The sequence below is a fragment of the Dunckerocampus dactyliophorus genome, chromosome 1 (assembly GCF_027744805.1).
Source record: "Dunckerocampus dactyliophorus isolate RoL2022-P2 chromosome 1, RoL_Ddac_1.1, whole genome shotgun sequence".
In the NCBI taxonomy this organism is placed as follows: domain Eukaryota; kingdom Metazoa; phylum Chordata; class Actinopteri; order Syngnathiformes; family Syngnathidae; genus Dunckerocampus; species Dunckerocampus dactyliophorus.
The window spans coordinates 28,714,512-28,731,107 of record NC_072819.1 but is presented as its reverse complement, the minus strand read 5'-3'; the positions used below and the strand labels follow the sequence as shown (position 1 = coordinate 28,731,107).

Sequence of the window (16,596 nt, the reverse complement as noted above, 5' to 3'; positions counted from 1 at the left end):
CGCAAGCACGAGGAGGACATACAAATACGTGTTTCAGCCTAACAAGGGGTATTTGTTTAAATTTCCTTTAAATTATTTTTTTTCCCATCACAACAAACGTGGGCGGGTTTTTTTCGCGTCAAGGAAGCTCCACTTTTGTCAGACGATTCCTTGGCTGCTGCACCTGCGAGGCAAAGCTCAGCCTCTCTCAGTCGGAGTGCACGTTTTCGCGCACACACGCACTTTTCTGGTGTACCTGGTCCTTCGGAGCTCTGTGTAACACCTCCCAGATCTGGATCATGTCCACGATGCCAGTCCAGCCACCATCGTCTCCGTGACAAGCCGAAGACAGGGACAGATGGCCGGTGTGGGGACTGACAGGCGAGTGCTTCCACTCATTCCACATTAAATGTGCTCTTATAGTCTAGTCTCACCTTCTGGACGGCATTGATTAGCATCTGCTAAGATATTTTCCAAATATCCACATTTACTGGTGTTTATATACGGACTGTTGCCCATTTTGTGCCTCGCACAGCGCAAGTGTCCCCTTACCTCAAATCAATAGTGTAGAATTACTTATGGCAAACGCTAAACATTTGGCCTGTGCTGATATTGTAACTGATTTGTACTATGCACAAGACCATATCTCATTTGATTTGTGTAGCATATGTTCACTTTATTAGGTACACCTGCACCATCTACAGTAATGGTAACACATACCGAGATAATAATGCTCTGTTTCAAAGAGGTATTCACTGATGTTTATCTGTTTGTAATATTTTGGTTACACTCTTTTAGCCACACGATGGATCATAATACTAGTAACAAGCTATAATGCAGTTCCTTACAGCCATCATAACAAACATTGTTAAGCTGTGCGTGCAAAAAGGTATACAGTATATAGTTCAATATGCACGTTAGTCAACGGTCACACGGTGGCACAGTGGTTAGCACTTCACAGTCTTGAGAACTGGCTTCGAATCTTGCATGGGCTTCCTCGCACAGTCCAAAAACACGCATGTTAGGTTAATTGGACGCTCTAAATTAAATTGTCCGTAAGTGTGAATGTGAGTGTGAATGATATTTGTATACATGTGCACCAGATAGGATAGGCTCCAGCACTCACTCCCATGACCCTAATGCAGTGGTAGGCATAGGAAAAGGATAACAAGCTGCCATTCATTCAACATGTGTGCATGTTATATACAGTATAATGTCATTGTATTAACCACACGTGTTCTGGTGATCAGTGTGGTATGGTAAATGAGAGGCTGTCGTCACCATGCCCCCGGGGAAGTATGGGATGCAGGCAGAGTGGGAGCTGGAGGGCAACCAAGGGGTCAGGATGGACTTCCTGCTGCCAACTGGCATCTACCTCACGTTCCCAGTGTCTCATAAGGATACCATCAGCAGTATCAAGAAGGTATGTGTGCACTCATATTTCCTCATATATGATCTGTAAGGTATCTTCTAAATAGTGAACATCATCTTTTAAGTTTGGATAGCGTACAAGGCTCATTTCTCCTTGGCCGCCGTTCCAGTGCCAATCTCTTTATGAATGTGAATGTGCCGTTTCCATGCCAACTGTTCTGCCACCTCAGACAGTTTGATTTAGTTGCGTTTAGTCGTGATACTCTTGGAGGCTTTTAAGGTGATTAAGACAAGAAATGTCGCTTGAGTGTTCCAAAACCGTCAGGGTCACAATGTCTCTTATACTGTATGTGTCTCAGCATTAACAAGGAACTGTATGCAGTAGGGCCGCACGGTGGCCTAGTGGTTATCATGTTGGCCGCACAGTCAGGAGGATCCTGGTTCGGATCTCTGTGTGGCGTTTGCATGTTCTCCTTGTGTGTGTGGGGGTTTTCTCTGAGTACTCCAGCTTCCTCCTACATTTCAAATGTACTGTATGTATTTTAGGTTAATTGGACCCTCTAAATTGTCTGTAGGCGTGAATGTGAGTGTGAATGGTTTGTCTATTTGAGGCCCTGCAAATGGCTGGCGACTAGTCCAGGGTGTGCTTTGCCTCTTGCCCGAAGTCAACTGGGATAGGCTCCAGCTTACCAATGACCCTAATGAGGACAAGCGGTATAGAAAACAAAATTGTATTTTCCTTCTTTTAAATTTTGGATGCTTCTAATGGCGAGAGCAAGGTCAGATTGCATAGCTGACATGTGTCAAAGTCGTGCCCTGGAGGGCCGAGACACTGCATGTTTTCTCTCCAACCAGTTTCTTCAGCAGGTGATTTAAGTGATGAGCTCCTTCTCTCAAATTGAAGGGGGTGTTGCTCATTAAAATCTCCTGCTTTAGTGACCCGCTGGAAAGAAAACCTGCATTGTCTCGGCCCTCCATGGCACGACTTCGACACTCCTGGCCATGGCTAGATAAAGCACTTACGCAGTGAATTTCCTCAAACTTTAGTGGCCAAGAGTGTGTTCACTCAAGTGTAGAGAATACCATTCAGAAGACACATTTAGGCATTTATTTGGCATACTGCCTTTGCACAGTTTGTTACATTTTGTAATCCATTATTTATTTATTTAAAAATGTTTTTCTTTTCTTTAACCTGACCTGTGTGTTTACTGTCATGAAGATGTATTATCATTATTATTTGTACAAATACATTTATCATTATACAAAATCATCCATCCATCCATCCATTTTCTATACCACTTCTTCCTCATTAGGGTCGCGGGGGCATGCTGGAGCCCATCCCAGCTGACTTCGGGCGACAGGCGGGGTACACCCTGGACTGGTCGCCAGCCAATCGCAGGGCACATATAGACAAACAACCATTCACACTCACATTCATACCTATGGACAATTTAGAGTCACCAATTAACCTAACATGCATGTTTTTGGAATGTGGGAGGAAGCCGGAGTACCCGGAGAAAACCCACGCGCACACGGGGAGAACATGCAAACTCCACACAGAAATGCCCAGGGGAGAATCGAACCCAGGTCTTCCCGATCTCCAGGCTGTTACTGTGTTGGCCAACGTGCTAACCACTAGACCACCGTGCGGCCTTATACAAAATCATATATTTTTAATACAAATAAAAATATGATAATTCATTACCACAAATTATGATGTAGTAAGTATGACAATAAATAATTGTGGTAAATACTGTACTCAGCTGGGAACTCCCGACATCATTCCTGTCCTCCAAACATCCGGAAGACATTTACTGAGACACACGAGCACCAGTTTTATTTATTTATTTATGTCTTAAATGGCTTATTTTCTCTGATTATATCTACTTTATTGGGTAATACAACTGTAAAGGTGACTATGTGGGTGTTATTTTATGTCTAAAGGGCTCTAATAATGTTTTTAAAAGTATTTAGAAGGTCGTAAACAGGTTTTCTATGCTCTAACTTGGAAAATATTTTATTTGTAAATAAGGAATCCTACTTTTGCAGTGATTAACTTTTCACGGTCGGGTCTCGAACCAATTAACCATGATAAAGGCGGGATTACTGTATATACATACATAAATATATACAGAACGTATATACTTTTTGCATCTATTTGAGGTGAGGCATTTATTTATTCAAGTGGACAATGCATCGTGTCTATTTGGGGTGAGGTGTTAATAATTGAGGAAATGCGGCATACAGCACAGGTCACTAACTGGCAGGCCACAGTCCAAGTCTGGATCCAGACACCATCCTATACGGACCTGGACCTGTAGTCAAGAAATTATTCTAGTATTTCAAGTTTTGGTGGGGTGATGCTATTGTGACCGACTTTTTTAGACTTTACAGTACTGGTTGATCAAATCAGGAAATCCACTGATTAAGGCATCTCACAGCCAATCAAATCTGTGCATTTCATGTGCTAAACATTGCCACTCCAAATGCACAGGTAGGCAAAAAAAGGAGAGAAGCGACACGAATGACAAGGAAAAATGAGTGAGAGATACAGAAGTTGGAAACAAGAGGGAAACTTGTGTTTCATTCGGGGAGACAGGACAGTGAGATGAGTGAGAGATACAGCTGATTTCATGCAAACGACATGGCTACTTCAGTATATAGCACACACTAAATCATAACCAAAGTTAGACATGATTAGATTCTTGACCTGATATGCTATGATACTCAGTTCAGCTCATTGCTGTGGGTAGTTTCATGAATGTTTTTTTTTCCCTCCGGTCTTTTTTTCAGATGGTTTGGAAAAATGCCAGAGGAGAAGCACTGTTCACAGCGCTGGGCCATCCTGATGCGTATGTTTTCACCTGCATCAACCAGACGGGCGAGAGGGAGGAGCTGGAGGATGAATCGAGGCGTATAAGCGACGTGCGGCCCTTCATGGGTGTTTTGAGACTGGTGGCCAGGGAGGGCGACCGTGTGGAGAAACTTACCAACACTCAAATCAGCCTGTTGATCGGGAAAGGTGAGCTGTTTCTTCTGTCAAAAAAGCACAGCAGCTTTATGACTAACTCACAGAAAAACATATTGGACTTACAAAATTAATAACTGAAATCTCTTACAAGAATAGTTAAGCTTTAACATGATATGTAAAATACCACTTTACTGTCATCATTAATAAGTGGAAGTATCATAAAAGGGAATTTCAACTATTACAACAGTGGGGGTATATGTTTTATATTTTCTTCTTCTTCTTTCGTGTGTCATCATCAAATATCCAGCCAATCAAATATCTGGCCACATCCTTGTCTCGGGTGCCACATCGATGAGGCCGGCCTCTGAGGTTTTGTAGAAGAGGCAGGTGGTGATAATGAGGTCTGCAGTCTGGTCAGGCTCATCGCATTCACATGCAGCTTGGTCTGCCAGGTCCCATTTCATCAGCCATTCTTTGAAGCATCCAATCCCAGTTCGCAGGCAGTTCAGCAAGGTCTACTGCCCACGGGCCAGGTCATCTCCTTTGATGCCGACTCCCAGGTCCTGGATGTAACGATGGATATGTGTGGATCCTGCCGACTCCTGCTTCTAGGATGCCGTCAGCCATGCATTTTTCGACAGGTCATCAGGGCTGGACCTAAGCAGCTCTTGTGCCGCCTTGTTGGAAGAACTGAGTCTGCTTGGGGGTGACACTGTTGTGGTGGTGGTGTGCAGAATATGCCAGTTGTATCTCAGGGCCTTCCTGGATAGGGCAAGGGTAGCTGCCTCCCGTCGGAGGCCGGCCAGGACTATTCCCGTTAGCACTGAAAGGTGGAACACAGGAGTGGACTTAAGGCAGCCAGTTATGGTCTGAAGGGTGTTGTTTATAACGACATCAACCTTCTTGGCATGGGGGCTTCTACACCAGACTGGAGCACAGTATTCAGCTGCAGAGAAGACCAGGGCATGCGTGGAGATTTGCAGCACCTTGGCAGAGGCACCCAACTAGTGCCCACGAGTCAACGGATTAGTGCGACACTTGATGACACTTTGACCGTCACTTCTTCAAGATGTTGTCTGAAGGAGATTGTTCTGTCCAAACCTACACCAAGGTACCTCAAGGCTTGCTGGAACTCCAGGCAATTGTTGTTAATGAGCACAGTCAGTTCCCTTTTGGCTTCTCTGTTGTTGAGATGGTAGGCTGCTGTTACTGTCTTGCCAATGCTGCGTTGTAGACGCCAGCTGCATGGATAGATTGCCAGAATACCCATGTCCTGGTTTAGTCCATCTTCGGTTGCTTCCCATGTTGGTCGTCGCATCATAATGGCCAGGTCGTTTGCGTCGGAGTGATGTTGTCTCTGGTAGATCGTGGATGTGGATGTAGATGTTGAACATTGGAGCGAGGACAGACTCCTGTGGAACGTTGTTCCTCAGCCTCCGAAGCCTGCTGCATTGTCCATCACTGAATTTTAAGGCGAAGCTGCGTTTTGACAGCATCTCCATGATGAATTGCATCATATGCCGGTCTGGTATGGTCTTTAGGAGCTTTAGGTAGAGTCCATGGTGCCAGATCATAAGCAGCTGTGCGGTCCAGGAACAATACCCCAGTCTTCTCGGATCAACATCTCCAAGATCTTGAATGGGAAGCAGAGCAGTGAGATTAGTCTGTAGGACTTTGGGTCTTCAGCCGGTTTGTTCGGCTGTGGAAGGGCTATGACCACAGCATGGCACCAGATCTTTGGGAGCGTGGACCTCCTAAAACATGCAGAGTAGACCGAGCAGAGCCATGCAGTTGTATTTGCTGCCTGGTGGATCACAAATTTGGGGTGGATGTCATCATGTGTTGGTGCCTTCTCCTGTTTGGGTTTAGTTATGGCCACATGGAGCTCAGCTGCTGAAAAGTCTCCCGACATGTTGACCCTGGATATCTGTGTGATGTTGAGCGGGCAAAGTTCTTGACTGCACCTGGGAAGCAGCCGTTCTTGAGGGGTTGGGACATGATGGCATTTGCTGTTGCTGGACACTTGGAGGGGGGGCAGGCAATGTTATTGAGCCTGCGACTGGAGTGAGTGAAATCGATTGACTCCATGACTTCGATCTACCTTGTCTTCCGGGTGGCACCCAGCTTTTGCAGGAGTGCTGTTACAGACTCTCATCTGCTTGTTCCCTGGAGCTGGCCTGGGATGTAGGTTGCAAGGAGTACTTTACAGTAGGTTGCGTATGCAGTGTCCATATCGGCAATATCTGAGTCTGGGTGGCAGGCTGGTTGTCTTTCTGTCTCTGCAGAAAACGACTGCCAGTTTGCCTTTTCGGAAGTTCCATCTCCTGACAGATTTCTCTGCTACCGACTGCACCACAGATGGGACTTTTATGATGAACGGTCGATGGTGTGAGTGAGGGAACCTTTCCCTCTCTAGCTTTGGGCCCCTACTGTGACATACTGCGAAGGCCAAGTCCGGGTTGGTGTAGGTATTCCAGCGTGCAGAAAAGAAGTGTGGGGGTTCTTTCTGGTCAAACAGCAGCAATGCATTGGTGGTGGAGGCCCATTGGTTTAGTGTCTCTACATTTGGTGTTGTATGGCAATAGCCCAAATCTGTGTGTTGACAGTTGAAGTCTCCTGCATAGTGCGGGTACCAGTGAGAGAGATGCTATGGTCAGTATTGATGATGGAGGCTTATACAGTAGATGTTGACAACCGATGGTTCCTGCACTTTAGTCGACGGCTACTCAATGTTTGAGGCTGCTGGAGATAATAATATCGGGGGGCCGATATTATCGGACATACCTAATTATAATTCTGAATATTGCATGTATCCCTTGTGGTGTAATAATACACTGCCTTTTTATGACAGAAGGCATTCCTGACCAGTGTTGTGTCAGGAAGGGCATCCGGTATAAAAACTAAGCATTGACTTAAGTATATATATTATTATCAAATATATTAAGCTCCTTTAGCATTAACTTAAAAATATCATACATTATGGTGGTGGCTGGTAAAATGTTTAGTATACCAAAACATTGTAATATTTTTTTTAATTGAGAACATATTATATAGTAAATTAAACAAAATAAAACATGGGCTAAAATTCTGAATAAGTTCTGGATGATTTTGATCATGTAAGTAACTTTTTTAGTCAGACTGCTAAATGCCATTGCTGTTTTCTTAGGTCTGCACGAGTTTGAGGCCCAGAAGAACCACGAGGTGAACGAATTCCGGACCAAGATGAGAGCCTTTTGCGAAGAAAAGGCTCAGAGGCGTCAGATGTCTCCATGGCAACAGTGGCTTGAGTACACTTTCCCATGCGACCTCGAGCCATGCTGCTCTCTGCCTATGTGTGGCAAGTCACAAAACACCAAGATCTTCATCAACGTCAAGTTTGAGGCTTGTGATGTGAGTTGATCTCTTACGTTCCCTTAACTTGTCAGCAAGCTTTTTAATATATCTTCTCAAGGTGACAAACTATAGAAATTACACTTGCATATGACTTAGAGTAGTCAGTGTACAACGTTGTATACCAGTATGAAATTACTATCCTCTGAAAATGACTTAACACACAGCCAATATTGTGTAAATAGTGAAAATGACCAAAGTGTCAATATTTAGAGTGAGCACCATTGTTATATAGCACTGCCTTAATCCTCTTGGGTGTTGAATTCACCACAGCTGCACAGGTTGTTACTGGAATCCTCTTCCACTCTTCTATTGTGACATCACTGGTGGAGCTGGTGGATGTTAGACACCTTGTGCTCCTCCACCTTCCTTCCACTTGAGGATGCGCCACAGATGCTCAATTGGGCTCAGGTCTGCAGACATACTTGGCTACTCCATCATCCTCACCTTCAACTTCCTTAGCAGGGCATTTGTCATCTTGGAGTTGTGTTTAGTCTCCTTATCATGTTGGTAAACTGGCACGCTAGCCACTTTCCCAAGGGAGGGGTCATGCTCTGCTTCAGAATATCACCGTACATATTAGAGTTCATGTTTCTTGCAATGAACCGCAGCTCCCCAGGGTCTGCAGCACTCGTGCAGTCCCAGACCATGACAATATCACACCATACTTGACTGTAGACAAGACACAATTATCTTGCTATTCACTTGTTGCCAGCTATTCAGACAACAATGCTAACTAATTTTCAGTGGTAGCTCTACACCGACTACTCTGAAGTGTACCCAAGTTTCATTTCAACAGTACTGTCCCTTGAGAAGATATGCTGTCATAAAAGTGGTTGTTGAAATCTGAGGGGTGTACTCATTTTTTACGAGGTACACTACTGTAGTTGTCAAACATGTGTTAACTCATAGAAGAAGTTTAATCGTCAATATGAGCATATTTGGTAATCCCCCTCCCACATAACAAACATCACCTTGCAAGCCTTCAAAGGAGGAGTAAGATCCAAATGGTTCTTTACATTTGAACGCATGCCAGGAAAGCTTCATGGTGCAGCAGGAGCAACAAGACCTGCCACTCGCTCTGATGAGGAGCGCCCTGAAGAAGAAAGCCACTGTCTTTCGCTCGGTGCGACAAGAACCTGAGGACTACACGTTACAGGTCAACGGGAGGTGGGAATTCATCTACGGGAAACAGCCCCTCTGCCAGTTTAAAGTGAGTTCAATTATTTTATGTATGTTTATTTCCTATATGCAGTTGGAAAAAAAAGCATGAATATGTACTCATTTGACCTCATGGTGATACCTACTTTAGTGATGCATCATGTTGCTGGACCAGCCAGGACACCTGATGTTGTGTTAGCACTAGGGTCATTGCTTATGTTACTGCTCAGAGTTGTGTGCAGTGCTTTGCCACACTCTAGAACAGGGGTGTCAAACTCAATCGCACAGGGGGCCAAAACTCAAAGCCTATTTTAGATTGTGGGGCAAACTGGACATTACCCCCCACCCCACTGCATCATCAGTGCACACACACACAGATGCTTGTTTGACGTTTGACATGACGGGACATGTCCCAATAATCATAATGGATTAAATTCCATAAAATAGACCAAGTGAAGTGGAATGACTACTGACGAATACAGACAGTAGCTTTAAAGTGTAAGTAACAAAGTAAGTCTGTCAATTGTTTTCTCAGCTGTGTTCTTTGCCCACAATTGTAACTACAAGTGTCAGATCAAGACTGATGTGACTCACAGTTTTGGGTGGCAGAGAGTTCACTGATGCTACCACCTGCAGAGCTGACTCATATCAGTCGCACAGCACTGCAGGAAGGGACGACCTCCATCCAAACCTTAATAAGATTTGAACTGCATTAACCTACAGCAAACAAACAGCCTCCAGGAGTTAACCAGCACTCTCTGATGGTGAAGTGACTGAAGGCTGGACCATTACATGTAAACATCCCTTTGTCTGTATTGCTGTCTTGTCCAATGGTCTTTTTATATGAAAAACCTTGGTGCACCTTTGCTAACCACACATGTTGTCTACAGTACATACGAATGAATCTTATAACTAACTAATTTTGGAACTAGAAGTGCTAAGATTATTTTTACTTCCATTATTGTGTGGCCTCTTGCTGCGAGGCAGAGTTCATAGTAGTCCACCATAGCTGCCCCATAGCCAATGAAAAATTGTCATCTTCCAGCCACCCTAAGCTATTTGAATGGTAAATAAGGGGGTTGCAAATGGGCGGAAAATGTCCAATTTCTGATCATTTCCATGGGAATTTTAGCTTGGAATTGTGGAAATATTCAAAGGTGCGTAAAGTTTGCTATACAGTATATGATCATTTATTCAAATTAACTGGTAATTTGCGTACATTTTTCAGTTAGCATACAGTCTTATTGTGTCATGAATACACTGCATGAGTCCATCTGGATTTTTGATGTATTTTTAGCACAATACGTCCTGTCCTAGTTTGCTAACAAAATGGCAACCAGAACAGGAAGTCAGCTAAGTCGCCCATCTATGATGTAATTGGTGGTTTACGCTCAAAAATGTTGACAGAAAACAGGGTTTTACAATAATAGTTTTACGTGCGTAAAACAATTCTAAATGTATATAAATGATGAATGAAAGGGATAAATGAACATTTAAGGTTACTTTTACCTTCATTTCATTGATTGTTGACACGACTGTTCCCAAAGACACAATGTGGTAGCGAGAGCAACACCTTCCTCTTCCACACCACCTTCCTGTTGTCCATCCATCCATTTTCTATACCGCTTCTCCTCTTTCGGGTTGTGGGGGCATGCTGGAGCCCATCCCAGCTGACTTCGGGCGACAGGTGGGGTACACCCTGGACTGGTCGCCAGCCAATCACAGGGCACATATAGACAAACAACCATTTACACTCACATTCATACCTATGGACAATTTAGAGTCGCCATTTAACCTAACATCCATGTTTTTGGAATGTGGGAGGAAACCGGAGTACCCGGAGAAAACCCACGCACGCACGGGGAGAACATGCAAACGCCACACAGAAATGCCCAAGGGAGAATCGAACCCAGGTCTTCCTGTTGTGTCATGAGTTATTTCTTAAATTCAATAGTGTTTCTCCCTTCTTCATTAAAATGCCGGCACTCGCAACTTTCTTTCGCTCTATTGTGGGTTACCGAGTTGAGAAACTCTATTGAATTCAAGTAATAATTGACATAAAAGTGGTTTTGAAGATTACCTTCTTGATGTTGCCCTCACTGCCACTTAGTGTTTTTGGGAACATCCACATCAAGAATCACTTCTTTATCTTCAATGAAGAAAAAAGCAACCTCTTATGTTCATTTATTACCCCTTTCATCATATATATGTATTTATATGCATTTTGAATTGCTTTCTGCATGAAAAACTATAACTGGAAAATTATAAAAATGTGCTTTGTGTTAACACTTTTGGCCTTCTGGAATGAATGAATTGGATTTACATTATTTCTTATGGGAAAAATGGATTCGGATAGCGTCTGTTTCTGTTACACTCAAACCTTCTGGAACGAATTACTGACGCTAACTAAGGTTCCACTCTATTTTTTTTTGTTATATGAAGTCATGCATGCAAACTTTATTTATGTTGAATAATATTGAACTTTCCTATTACTTACTATTCATTTTATTGTCATTTTTAAAAAAGTTAATTAATCATTTTCAACAAGATTTTCCGGACTAACCATTTTGTGCCAATTAACCCTTTAACACACAGACACCGTAAAGGTCCAAATATTTTTATGAATTTCTATGAAATGTTTTTAATTAACTTTGAAAATGTATTCCATTTTGTAAACCAACTACTACAGTGAGCCACCAGGAATTGGACTTTCGGGCAGACACACACAGAGGAAAACACAAAACAACACAAAATAAGACTTATAAGAAGTGAATACATTTCCATTCCTTTTGCAATTGAATCACTGCTCTTAAATACTGTACTAATTGGGGAAAAAGTCCTTCATGAGTAATGAGACAACACTGTTTTTATTTGATCCTAGTACATCTTCATCTGTTTGCGGAATGGCCAAAATCCCCACCTCACCATGGTGCACCACTCAACCATCAGCAAATACCAAGAGGAGCATGGAAGAATGTGCAGTCAGATGTGCAAGAGTCGCTCCGTGTCCAGACCACCTCCTCTGCCCCTGAAGAAGGTAAGAGGTTCTTCGTAAACACTCACGTTCTCTTCCGGCCGTCGTCACAATTGTTCCGCTGGAACATTGCGGACTTTGGCACACTTGAAACATGTTTCACGTCACTATGTAAATAATTGACATATGATGTCTTGACCAAGGGCACCGTAAGGGTGGGTGCGGAAGTGATGGGGCTGTAGAAAATAGTAAAACATTAGTACAGCGGAACCTTGGTTTTTGTAGGATTCGATTTTTGACAAGAATGATTGCTAAAAATATGTCTCGGTCTTTGTACGCTGTCTCGGCTATCGTACGGCCAAACAGTGCACCTAACAAACTCGTCGAGTGCCCAAACAAAACATGCACGCATTGCTGACTCAATTTCTAAGAACAATGGATAGGGGTTCTTTTAGAGTTGGGACACTATAGTTAGAGTCTGGCAAGGGAATCCTTGAATCATCTTTATTATGTGCGTGTGTGTGTGTGTGTGTGTGTGTGTGTGTGTGTGTGTGTGTGTGTGTGTGTGTTTATTTATTTATTTATTTGTTCAGAGAACTCACACAGAACACGTGTCTGTCTCCTTCTCTACTCCTTTCAAGCATTGTGCCTTGCACTGATGCTTTGCTTTATTGAGTACAGCTGCAAAACAAGTGCCAAAAGTTTGGTTTAAGAAGGCCTTTGCATTCAAGAAAGAAGTTGTAGCAAAGTACGGAGGTAGTATCTGTTATAAAATGATTTTAATGAAAAGGATGTTAGTTAACAGAGGTTGCAGGGGCAATGAGTTATGGCAAGGGTCGGCAACCTTTACCATCAAAAGAGCCATTTTGCCTCTTCTTGCATTGAAGAAAAATAGTCTGGAGCCGCAAAACATTACACAGCTTATAAACTTTTTAAAGTTTTAATCTTTTTAATTATACCTCTTCCAACAGCAGAATTCAAAACAGAAGTGCAGAGTGCATGTGTAGGCAACTCTGAAATAATTTAAACACTGAATTATGTTGGCCTTTTAGAGTCGCTCCCGTGTTTGTGTAAAATTACAGAAAACATAGCCAACATTAACATAAAAAAGAGTTCACATCTACATATCAGTGCTGTCTGCTCAATGTGGTTTACATCACTTGACTCATCACAGGCAATTCAGTATGCCTGTGCTGAATTCATGTCATCAATTTGCCTACTGGTGATGTTTGCTGCCATTTTGTTGGTCCTGTCCTTGACTGTCTTTGCAGAGAAAGAGTTTAGTTTATTGAAAATTCGAGCACCAATTCAGTGTGGGATAGTACAGATGCGCTACACAGTTTAGTATATTTAAAGAACGGCCTACATCTCAGCTTTCTGTTACCAGATGAAATACTTATACAGTCGTCCTTTGTTTATTGCGGTTAGTTGGTTCCAGACTCAACCGCGATAAGTGAATTTCCGCAAAGGAGGATTCAATATTAATAAATTGAATATTTTCAAAGTTAGAGCATAGAAAACCTGTTTATGACTTTCTAAATAAGTTTTTTTTTAACAATATTAGAGCCCTGTAGACATGAAATAACACCCCTATAGTCACCTTTTACATTCCTATTATTCTTTATTTACACTGCATTGCGCAGGTTACGGGGTCACTGCAGGGACACAAGAGACAGCCGCCACTTTAGGCATTAGCCTGCTACCGGCCAAACTAGTTAGACTTGAAGTTCTTTATTCTGGGTTTCAAATGGAGTCGGGAAGAGGGACAAAGTAAGAAGCCAAAAACTTACCACTTCCACACAGAATGTGAGGAGAACGTTTTTTCACTCTGTCATGTCGGACATGCCATGGCTGACTACATGCAGTGTTAATGTAATGTCTCTTCAATGTAACATTACTGACACCCAGTGGCCAGAATACTACATATGACTAGTCTTTTCAATATTTTTTGAAGCATTGATCATTTATTAATTAATATATTTTTGAGAAACCGCGATATAGTAAGGGAGAGATGTTCGAACCGCAAAGTAGCGAGGGACGACTGTACAGTGGAACCTTGGTTTTCGGATGCCTCAGTTTTCATATGATTGATTTTTCAATGAAAATCTCGTACAAAATTGTGCATAACAAACTTTCATTTTATACTTTGGCACGTTGAATCTTGTGGTATTAATAAGGATGTGGACAGACTGCTCCCAGAATTGCTTGTTCATTCAGCCATCTTGGATCACACACCAACACCAAATCTCATTATACTTAGTTTACACAATACTACATTCTGTAAGGCTCATGCAGTTGGCAAAGTCAGTAAGATAAAGTACGTAATGTGTTTGTGCCTTATCTGTGGACTTGAGTGCCCAAACAAAGAATCCCACTCATAGGTGACTCAGTCTTGAGTCCAGCTGTGTCCCTAACGTGTCTTTATTACAAAACGCCACCGTTAGCATGCTCTCAAGTGGAACCCGGAACTGGACGTCACTGTCCCCCAGCTCCGTTGCCCATCTATGACATCATCAGTGGTTGTGTCTGTATTTACACCAGCACAGTTACGACACAAGCGTCTGCTTTTCTTATTGGTCACGGCTGCAACATAACCCACAATGGAGCCAAAGAAAGAAATTGTGCCAGCATTTTGAGATACACTGTTGGTGAGAAACATTATTGAATTCAAGTTATAACTCATACCAAACATATAACTCATACCATTTCCTGCCCCCTTGTGTCTGGAACGAATGAATTGGATTTACATTGTTTCCTACGGGAAAAATTGTTTCAATTTTTGGAGGCTTCGGACTTAGACAGACATTTTGGAATGACTTAATCATGACAACCGGGGTTCCCCTGTACTAACAGTATTAGGATTTCTTGCAACCTTTCAACTCTTTCTTATAACATTAAGCCTCATCTTATTTACTTTAATAAAAAAAATGAGTGGTGGGCTGCAAATTGATTTTGGATACCCCTGATTTAGACAGAAAGTAAAGGCATGCCTGCTCCGGCCCACTGTCCACTCTGTCAGAGTACAGTGCATTTAAAGCTCCATAAATATCTCTTTTTGCCTTTTCAGTTTGTAGGTATAGCAACATGAGCTGCTACACTTGTGTGTAATGTTATTGTACACAACAGAGACTCATTTCCTCTCTCCTCTGACCGCCTCATGCAGCAAAACACCTCCTCTCTTTGGTCCATCAACGAGCCCTTCTACATCCACCTGCTGCAGGGCAGCCGAGTCAATGCGGATGAAGGCATGAAGGTCGGTGTGGGCATGGACCATTCTGCAGACGCACGCTTGTAGGAACAGACAGTTAAATGACAAGGGTTTTGGAGCAGATGGGGAGGTTGGGGGGTGGCGGTGACATGGTTCAGATCACACACTTCCCATAATTCATCATAGCGGTTGGGTAAAGTTTCAAAACAGGAAGCGGGGAGGGCCTATATCTGTTTTTTTTAGACCTCTCATTCTAGGACCTAGATTCTGAGAAAACATGCTGTCGCTCCCTTTCTAGCTTTCGTTTTCATTGTGAGCATAACTTGGTTGTTACATCCGGCAATATGCTTTTTTTGTGTGCTTCTGGTCCCAACACAAGTAGGGAATTCTGTTAATGTGTGACTGTAGTGTGTCATCACACATGGACTACGTTACCGTTTAGCTTGCTTTGTTTGGTGTAAATGCACTTCCAGCCGCTGCCTTATTATACAGCACGTTATGACTCATGACAAATTTGTCACATAATGATCCATCATTCATTTCAGTGGCTGGCAGGCAGATGCTTGAAAATACGCCCCCGGGGGAATGGAGGCTTGTGTAGTGAGTTGGTACAGACGTGTGCTATCTTAATTTGGCAAAGGGGAGGACATGCATATTGGATTTTGACTCCCTTGGCTTCCTATTGTTTGTCGTAGACTGAAGGGAAATGCAATGTATACACCCTTTGACTCATAGCTTGAGTGACACAGGAAGCTCTTAATCATCTCATCAAGCCTGTAAATCTTCCACCGTCACCCCCCACTCTGTGTGTGTGTGTGTCCTCCAGCTCGTAGTGCAGGCCGGACTCTTTCATGGCAGTGAGTTGCTCTGTAAGGTGGTCACCAGTTCTGAGGTTGTGGTGTCCTCTGAGCCCATGTGGGACCAAAAGATGGAGTTTGACATAATCGTGGCGGACCTGCCGCGCATGAGCCGCCTGTGCTTCGCCCTTTACGCCGTCTTCGACAAGGCCAAGAAGCCACGTGGCACCAAAAAGAAGAAGAAAGCGGTGAGCCTTCTCGGGGGAGTTTGAGGCTTCCAGGAGGTGACGTGTGGGTGTGGGTGTGTGTGTGTGTGTGTGCGCGTGTGTGTGTACGTGTGTGCATGTGGGTGTGAAGATGAGTTTCCTCTATGTGTGTGTTTGTCCAGAGGGTGTGTTTCTTGGGTTGTGCAAGTGTGTTCAGTGGCTAGGCTGTGGTTGACACTACATCCGCTTCAGTTCTTTTATCTCCAAGGAAGGAGGAGGTTGGCAAACATTTTCAAGGAATTCTAAATTAATCTTTACACTATTTAGCTACTACATCACGCCCGCTCACTGAGATGTTTGCATTTCAATTTACTTCCCATTTCCAAAAGCCTTTTTCTAGGAACGAGTGAAATTCAACACAACATATAACATTTATGACTACTGTTCACCAGTAAAACTAACCTATCATAAACAAGACATTGTGACTTCCTGTCTTTATTACAAATACGGACCTTAGTCACACAATCATAAAATATACA

The 16,596-nt window shown here is 43.0% G+C and overlaps 1 protein-coding gene across 1 annotated transcript in view; it reads left to right on the top strand.

The window, feature by feature from the left end:
* Positions 1-16,596, top strand: part of pik3cd (phosphatidylinositol-4,5-bisphosphate 3-kinase, catalytic subunit delta) — a 29,821-nt gene continuing 13,225 nt past the window's right edge. The window contains exons 1-8 of the mRNA XM_054794970.1: positions 1-360; positions 1,230-1,402; positions 4,144-4,372; positions 7,488-7,711; positions 8,748-8,924; positions 11,754-11,909; positions 15,010-15,099; positions 15,881-16,099. Coding sequence (XP_054650945.1) covers positions 1,262-1,402; positions 4,144-4,372; positions 7,488-7,711; positions 8,748-8,924; positions 11,754-11,909; positions 15,010-15,099; positions 15,881-16,099 — 1,236 coding nt within the window. The 5' untranslated portion in view covers positions 1-360; positions 1,230-1,261. The remainder of the gene's footprint in view (positions 361-1,229; positions 1,403-4,143; positions 4,373-7,487; positions 7,712-8,747; positions 8,925-11,753; positions 11,910-15,009; positions 15,100-15,880; positions 16,100-16,596) is intronic.